The sequence below is a fragment of the Vombatus ursinus genome, unplaced genomic scaffold (assembly GCF_900497805.2).
Source record: "Vombatus ursinus unplaced genomic scaffold, bare-nosed wombat genome assembly UNPS02014768.1, whole genome shotgun sequence".
In the NCBI taxonomy this organism is placed as follows: Eukaryota; Metazoa; Chordata; class Mammalia; order Diprotodontia; family Vombatidae; genus Vombatus; species Vombatus ursinus.
In genome coordinates, this window is record NW_020954546.1 from 3084383 (window position 1) to 3092924 (window position 8542).

General features: G+C 41.4%; 1 protein-coding gene across 1 annotated transcript; it reads right to left on the reverse strand.

Moving 5' to 3' along the window:
• Positions 1–2382: 2382 nt before the first annotated feature.
• Positions 2383–7926, reverse strand: LOC114042860 (C-C motif chemokine 4 homolog). The gene is made up of 3 exons (XM_027861609.1): positions 7716–7926; positions 5457–5571; positions 2383–2754 (listed from the first exon to the last, which is right to left on the reverse strand). The coding sequence occupies exons 1-3, from the start codon at positions 7867–7869 to the stop codon at positions 2595–2597; spliced, it is 429 nt and encodes a 142-aa protein (XP_027717410.1). The 5' UTR covers positions 7870–7926; the 3' UTR covers positions 2383–2594.
• Between the last annotated feature and the right edge of the window lie 616 nt (positions 7927–8542).

The window sequence follows — 8542 nt, forward strand, 5'->3', positions numbered from 1 at the left end:
GAGAGAGAGAGAGAGAGAGAGAGAGAGAGAGAGAGAGAGAGAGAGAGGGAGAGAGAATATATCACTCTGCCACCATCCATAATGAAGACTGACCTAGTCCCCTAAATATGAGACCTTCCTTAAAAGTAGGCAATGAACAGGGAGGGCTAAAGGTGAATCTCAACTTCAGGAACACAAAGTTTTAGATCTGGGACATGTTCTAGATCCATTCCAGGATGGTTGAATCCAGGATGGGGTGGTTGGACAAGCCATCAGGCCCCCGTCTAGTCTGACCCCCACATTTTCTAGAAGAGCAACTCCTAAATGAGCTATGATTGGCCCAAAGTCACCCAGGATAGAGCTAGACCTGAAGTACAGGTCTCCAGAAGGCTGCAAGCCCTTTTAGAGAGAAGTAGAAGCAATGAATGAAAGTTGAAAGAGGCAATTTTGATAAAGGGACAGGCTTCTTAACACTTGGAAGTATCCAAAAGAGGAATGGGCTGCCTCAGAAAGAAGTGAGTTCTTTCTTATTGGAGGTCTTTCAGCAACAACTGGAGGACTACTTGTTGGAGGTGTTGGAGAGGAAGGAAGGAAGGAAGGGAGAAAGAGAAGAGAGGGAGAGAAGGAGGAAAGAAAGAAGAGAGGGAAAGGAAGAAAGGAAAGAAGAAAGGGAGAGAGGGAGGAAAGAAACAAGCATTTATTAAGCACCTACTATGTTCCAGGCACTGCGCTAGGCACTTTACAAAGATTATCTTACTCGAACCTCACAACAACTCTGGGAGGTAGATGTCATTATTATTCCCATTTTACAGTTGAGGAAACTGAAGGAGACAGAATTGTAAGGTGACTTACTCAGGGTCCCACAGCCAGTAAGTGTCTGAAGTAGGATTTTTTTTAACTGAGGTCTTCTTGAATCCAGACCCAGAGCTATAACCACTGGGTGGTGAAGCTATGTGACAGGCAGGCAGTTTTATGGCCTGAGGAGCTTGGTAGCTCTTGACTCATATTCTGTCATAACAGAAAGGGTGTTAGATATGAAATCAGAGGACCTGGGTTCAAATCCCAGCTCTCCACTTACTGCCTAGGTGACTTTGAAAAAATCACTTTATACTTTTCTGAGCCCCAGTGTCCTCTGTAAAATTGGGGGCTGGAAGTTTGTATAAGATTAGGGCTTCTTAACCTTTTATGTTTTATGGACCCCTTTGACCCAAGAATGTGTTGGAGCCAGCTCAAGAGAGCTGAACATTAAATTTTCAGTGTGAGCATTTATACCTGAGAAACTGGCAAATGCTACAAATCAGGGCGTGGTTTATTGTTTTGTTGATTGTCTAGATTTAAGAAAGTGATGGGAAAATGTTAAAAATGTAGATTAAACTTAAAAGTCTGTTATGCATTTTGGAGAGCTGATTGTTAAACATTGATCAATATACTGCTGCCTTTGATAATTTGGTGAAGCCTATGGACTTTTCAGAATAATGTTTTTTAATACATAAAATACATAGGATTACAAACAATTCTATTAAAAGTAGTTATGAAGATAGTTAAAAAAAATAAGTTCATAGACCCCAGGTTAAGAATCTCTAGGTCAAATGATCTTAAAGATCTCTCCCAATCCTAACTGCTAAGATCCTATGGTCCATTCATACTCGCTTGGTCCAACACAAGAATTCCTTCCCCACCTCCAGGCTTAGGAATGGGACATTCTCCTCTTTGTGAAATTGCGCTCGCTCGTGTTACTCACCTCTCAGTTTTCCCCCAGTGGCAATGGCAAAGTCTTTCTTCCTCATTTCCCTTCTGTTATGTTCTTTTTAAAAACCAAACCAAACCAAACAAAACTTTCTGTTCCCTTGCATTAAATGCAAATGCTTGAGACATCTGTCTTTTTTTGCTCTCCTCTTCTTCCAATTAGAGCAATCTTGGCCTTTAGCCAGGATGCTCCTCAGTCACTTCTCCAAGCATGCAGGGGACACTTGAAGACCTTCCTGTTCTTTTCTCTGTACACAATATTCCATCCCTGACCTTTGGAATTTATACAGGCTGTTTCTCCCCAGAAGACTGGGGAGTGAATCATGCTTTCCAAATCTTGTCAGATAGGTGACAGACTAGAAGTGCACAAATGTTTAAGTTACTGGAGATAAAGAAACAAAAATAAAATAGGAACTTACATCCTACCAGGAAACTCTGGGACAGACCAAATTTTCTAAAATGTCTAGTGATGAAAATAAAGAGAGGATCAAGACAATGATAGAGACAGTATGAGAGTAAAGAGAAGCTTTAAAAACATTTTAGGTTAGTCTTATGTCTTTGCCTATTCTGTCTCCTGGAAAAAAAAAGCCATCCTATGTAGAACCAGGCTTGCCAGTTTGGTTAGTGTTGCTAGGGAATGTGACACATTGGAAGTGATCATGGTAATCAAGCAGACTTTTACTTATTGGTAACAGGACCAGTGACATTTTGAAGAGAATTGGCATTGGAAGAGAATCCTGGGATGAAGAGGGACTTGGAGCAGAAACCACCTTGGCTGAACTGGATCCAAGCAGTAGGAAGGACATTGGAGGTTGTGGGGAGGAGGGTGGTCAAGAGGTCATAAGACAGCTTTGTTTTAGAAATCATATTTATTCTTCAGGTGGAGAAAGTTCAACACTACTGTAAAAATGTTCTATCTGGGAGTAGTACTCTTCAGTCTTTTTCTTCTGTTTCAGACTGAAGATGTATGACTGTACCCACTCGCTTCTGGGGTTGGCACAGATCTGGTGACCTTTATTGGTGAGGAAGCTGGAGTATGAGAAGCAAAAGAAAGAATAAAGAATTTCGCATCAACATTCCTTCCCCAAGACAGCTCTCAAGTCTTTCTACTTCCCATAACCATTGTCTCTACACAAAACTCTAAGACCTTGCCTAAATCACCAGGTGGCACTGTGCATAAAGTGCTGGACCCGGAGTGAGGAAGAAGTATATTCAAATTCTGCCTTTGATACTTACTAGTTGTGTGAACCTGGGGAAGTGACATTGGCCTTAGTTTCTTCAACTGTAAAATGGGGAGTACCTACTTCCTAGAGTGGTGATGATTAAATCAGAGGACGTGTGTAAATCACTTTGTAAACCTTAGAGAACTATAAAAATGCTACTTCTCCTCCTCCTCTTCCTCCTCCTCCCCTTCCTCCTCCTCTTCCTTCTCCTCCTTCAGTGACTCTATGGGAATCCCCTCAGAAAACCCTCCTGGTCTTTACTTTTTCTGCTCTCTCTTCCTTCACTTTTCAATGGGAGCCTGAGAGGCAGTTGTGGGAGGAGAAAGAAGGTTCCATTTGGACTTAGCAGATCTTATTTCATATCCTGGCTCTGCTACCTATTCTCTGAGAGACCTAGGGTAAGTCACCCTCACTGCATGGGGTTTAGTTTCTCCATCTGTTAAATGAAGGGTTGGACAACATGATTTCTTTTTTTTTTTCATCCCTCTCTCTACTATATAATCAGCTCATCTCCTTTTACAATCATAATTTCTTTGATGACCTTTGCACTACTTCATAATCTCATTTGTAATGTGTTACATTTTGCTCATACCCATCATGCACCTCTCCATTGTTCTTTGAATGATTCAAAACTTTAATTCCTTTGGAGTCACACAGCATTACCAGAAGAATGCTGGTATAAGGCCGTTGTGTCAAGAAAAAACTCAAGGTCATTAAAAGATCTTTGGAATTTCCTCAAAGTGGTCCAAACCAGCCCTTCTTCTCTTTTTCAATATTGAACACAGCTCATTGTCCATTTGCAATATCTATCCAAAGTATATCTGCGTGTGTGAGTGTATGTGTGCGTGTGTGTGTGCGTGTGCGTATAGTGTAGACAAACTCAATAGAGATTGATTATCCAACTGGACGATAAGCATTCTTCATCCACTTGATTTTCCCGATTTGGACAGTTAGCAAAACTGTTTTGAGTGACTGTGGATCTCAGTTAAGAGGCTTTGCACTGTTCTAGGCCTTGATGTAATTAGCATTGTCATCCACAAATAGATACAACCGGAAGATTTTACCATCTATGGAGGCAACTGGACAACATGATTTCTAAAGTCCATTTCTATTCTAGATTAAGGATCTTGTCATCTTGCCTGTCCCTCTGCAGAGCCCAGGTCAGAAACCATGGGAGACCCTCCCTAGCTCTTTTTCTTTCTCTGATATGTAGCATTATCACCAGCCCCAAGACCACTGAACACAATAAGTAGAGATTATTTTGTCCTGTAGTCCCGGCATGCATTCCTCCTCCATCACTCCTGCAATCCTTTTTACTTCTAGTGCCTTCCCTCTGTTGATAATTTTCTATTTATCCTGCAAATTGCTACTTTATTTAAATTTGTTTGCATGAATGTTAAAATTATATCTTGTTTTGGTCCCCCTGACTCCCACACCCCCAACCCAACCCTGTCAGTATAGTAAATTTTATAGGGAGTCAGTATAAAGGGGTAATACCAGAAAATACCAGATTGCAAAGGGAAACCTGAAAGTCACATGCAAACTGTCCCAAGGATCAAAGAGCATAATTTACAAATTTTATGATAGATTAACTAAAATTCACATCCTGGTAATATGTATCAAATTAGGGGAAACCAGCTAAGATATTTGTTAAGGTTCTCATCCTCTGTTATGTAAATTCCAGGTGAAATTCAGACCTCTACAGCTCTAGACCAGCAGAATGTCAAAAAGGTGTTGATGACTTTGAGATATAACATTGAAGTTTTACCAATAACTTTGAGATGATTCGGATATTTTAATGAACTAGCCCCAAGTTGGCAAAGAAAGGAGTTAGTCTGTTTCCCTAAAAAACCCTATAAAAATGAGACCTCAAAACTCTTGCCCCTCTCCTCCCAAGTCGTCTTCCCTCTCCATTGGGTCTACATTGCCCGGTGCTCCCAACTCTAATCCAATGTTACGTGGGTGCTTCTCTCTGCTTCTCCCCCTCCTCATGCTCTTCCCCACACTGCCTGCTTCACTTCACCATCCCATCTCCTATTCCCACACTGTTTGCCTCTGTACCTCTTCCATCAGTTGTCTGTGTTTTTCTGTGCTTTTTGATCCTCTGTTTAAATGAAGTGTGATCGCCACTCTGTTTCTCACTGCCAATCATGGTCTTTCCTGGCAAGTACCCAAAGAACCAGGAGTTTCTGCCCCTATTTCATACTTGCATAAATTGATGATCAATTCAGCTTGTTTGTCTCCCCCATTAGACTGTGAGCTTCTTGAGGGCAGGAGCTATATTTTGACTTTCTTTGTATACCCAGCACTTAGCACAGTGCTTAGCACGTAGTAGGCACTCAATAAATGCTTATTGACTGAATGAATTAACAGTGGCACAAAGTTCAGCCTCAGTTCACCATCTGACCTCCCAGAGGGATTGCTTCTCCTCCTGAATCCTTCCCTACTCCTCCCTGCACACTCCTTATCTCCTTTTCTCCAGATAGAGGCTATGGAAGTGCCACTCACATGACGCCTGGCTTTGGGCAAAGGCTGCTGGTCTCGTAGAAGTCTACTACAAGTCTGTATGGGATCTGGCGGCGGGCATAAGTGTGGCAGCAGGCATTTGGAATGTCATGTTTAGCTGTAAGGAAAGAGATGACATGAGGATGTAACACCTTGAATACAGTGAGTGCCACTTGATTCTTCTAGCTCCTGAGACAGTCAGTGAAGGTTCTGCATTTCTTGTAGGAAAGACATGGGAAGACCAAGGCCCACATTTCTCCCTTCTCTTCCTCTATCTCCTCCATCTCCTCCTTTTGTCCCTAATTTTATTTCCCTTTTTCTCTCCTCCTTTCCCAACAATTCCTTTCTGTTTCTCCAGGATATTGGACTGTGATGGTCTAGCAAAGGGGACTAGAGGTTCAATGTGGACCATAACAGGCCCACTATTAGAGGAGGGTCCATCACCCAGAAGAACCTTGAACATTCCCCGAGAGGACTTGACTAGGAGATAGGAAAACTATAGGACTTGATTAGGTCTCTAATTCTTGAGAGTTATATCATCTTGGGCAAGTTGTTCTCTTTCTGTGTTCTAATCTGTAAAACGGGACTATAATCCATGGTACAGTTGAAAGAATACTAGATTAGAAGTGGGAAAACCTGGTTGAAAATCCCAACTTTGTCTCTTACTATATTTGTGACTTTGGACAGGTTATAATCTCTCTGGGCCTGTGAAAGGTTAAATAACTTGCCCATACTCATATAGCTAGTGTGTGTCAGCTTGAACACGGGTTTTCCTGAATAATGTTGTCACAAAAAAATTGGCCCTCATTTCATGGAGAACTTTGGAGTTCAGATCTGGTCTTAGACACTTTCTGGCTGTGTGACCCTGGGCAAGTCACTTAATTTCTGTTTGCCTCAGTTTTCTCATCTGTAAAATGAGGCTAATAATAGCATCCAGCTTCTGTGGGTTATTGTGAGGATCAAATGAGATAGTCTATAAAGCTCTTTGCAAACCATAAGTACCATGTAAATGGTAGCTATTTTTAAAGTGTGCTGTGTCCCCAAGGTGACCAAGTCTATATGCTTTATTAATAAATATAGGCTCCTAGTACTTTGGATATACTCCTTTGTGGTAGATTTAGGGGAGGATATGGACAAGAGTCACAAAGGACAAGCAGGCATGGATGGATTGTGGTCTTCTTCATTAGAAAGAGTGAACGCATCATGGAGATCATAGATTCATTGGAGTATTGAATATGAATTTAAAGTTTTACAGTTTATGAGATTCTTTCACAGAATTACTTCCTGGTCATCTCATCACATCCCTCTGAATGTCTTATTTTCCTTTCCTCCTTCATAGCTAGGTAGCTCAATGGATAAAGTGCTAGGCCTGGAGTCAGGAAGACTCATTTATCTTCCTGAGTTGAAATCTGGCCTAAAACACTTGCTAGCCATGTGACCCTGGTCAAGTCACTTAACTCTGTTTGCCTCAGTTTCCTCATCTGTAAAAAGAGCTGGAGAAGGAAGTAGCAAACCACTCTAGTATCTCTGCCAAGAAAACCCCAAATGGGCTCATGGAGAATCAGACACAACTGAAAAAAGACTTAACAACAACAGCTCCTCTCTGTGTGTTGTCTTCTGATTAGTAGGTAAACTCCTTGAGGGCAGGGACTGTCTTATTTGTATTTGTTTACCTAGCACTTAACACAGTGCCCAACACATAGTAAGTGCTTAATAATCTAGCTATCTAGCTATCTCATTTCATTTAATCTTTTTCACACACAAGAGGTAGGTAGTATGGAGAATTCTTATTACCTCCATTTTACAAATGAGAAAATTGAACTTCAGAGAGACTTACCATGAATCACACAGCTAGTAAGTGATGGTGCTGCGACTCAAACTCAGGGTGTTGGTCAGCCCAGAGCACCCTGAGTCTGGACCTTTGATCCCTGATCAGAGTTTCCAGGGGTTATGCTCTCCCATATTGGGAAAAATATAAAGGGCAACTCCTCGCATGTACCCCAGGGTGGGCTGATCTATCTCATGCCACTTTCCCAAGATCCAAAGAGCTGTATTTAGAGGGAAATGGGAGAAGAATCCCCTACTTTTTCAGAATTAAAAGGGAGGAGAAAATCCTTTGAGAACAACCCTAAGTTCATAGCAGCCCAGGTAGTTTTGTCAGGGATGATTGCCACAGGTCTCGTGTTCATGATTAGCCCCTGACATTCCTGGCTTTTTCTTCACAAAGAGCTGGTCAAAAGGAAAGAAAGTAATCAGACTCACCAAACATCTCAGTTTCAAAGCAGAAACCAGGTATTAGAATGATGAGAATGAAGAAGACAGTCAAAGAAACCATGGTCCTTGGAGATGGGAGGAGAGCACTTTCAGGAGCATTCCCAAGGTTCCCAGTATGCTTGTTCTGACAGCTCTGAAGCATAGGCAGGGATCCTCCTTTTTATAGACAGTGATGGACCAGAAGGAACAGGGTGAGAAAACCTTCTCAAACTAAGTAGGAACAAGATGTGGTTCTTTGAAAGTACTGATGGTGGCACAATTTTCTGAAATAAGGGAAGTGAGATTGGAATGAATGAGGAAGTAGAAGACTGAGTGATGACTCTGGATTTCCAGATCTGGACATGGCTAGATCAAATCATGGGGGAATGTGAATGAATGAGTGTGTGTGTGTGTGTGTGTGTGTGTGTGTGTGTGTTATGTGTGTGTGCCATTTACTCCATCTTTAAAATTTGAATCCTTTCAGAATGAGACCTTTCTCAGAAGTGGGCCATGAATAGAATGGGCTGAGTCAGAGATGAGCTAGTAAATGTTTAATAACTAGCTCTCCAAAAAAATGTATGAAGGACACATTTTTAATCTTTTTTCTATCACTTTCTTAAGTTTAGAAATAAACAAAACAATAAATCAAGCCCTAATTTATAGTATTTGCCAATTTTAGGAGGTATAAATGTTCATGCTGAAATTTAACAATTGGCTTTCAGGAGCCCAGAATAGCTGGCTCCAGCATATCACTGGCTGAGGGGAATAGTGTCAGTTTAAGGCTTAAAATATTAGAATTTGGACATGTTTCTGACCATTCCAGAGAGAGGCAGAGG

What these genes read in the sequence shown, in the direction of transcription:
- LOC114042860 (XM_027861609.1), bottom strand. Translation starts at nt 7,869, where the DNA reads ATGCTTCAGAGCTGTCAGAACAAGCATACTGGGAACCTTGGGAATGCT. An exon ending in CTTTGAAACTGAGATGTTTG is followed by an intron (nt 5,572 to 7,715) that starts GTGAGTCTGATT and finishes CTTTCCTTACAG; the next exon opens with CTAAACATGACATTCCAAAT. An exon ending in TGCCCAAAGCCAGGCGTCAT is followed by an intron (nt 2,755 to 5,456) that starts GTGAGTGGCACT and finishes CTCATACTCCAG; the next exon opens with CTTCCTCACCAATAAAGGTC.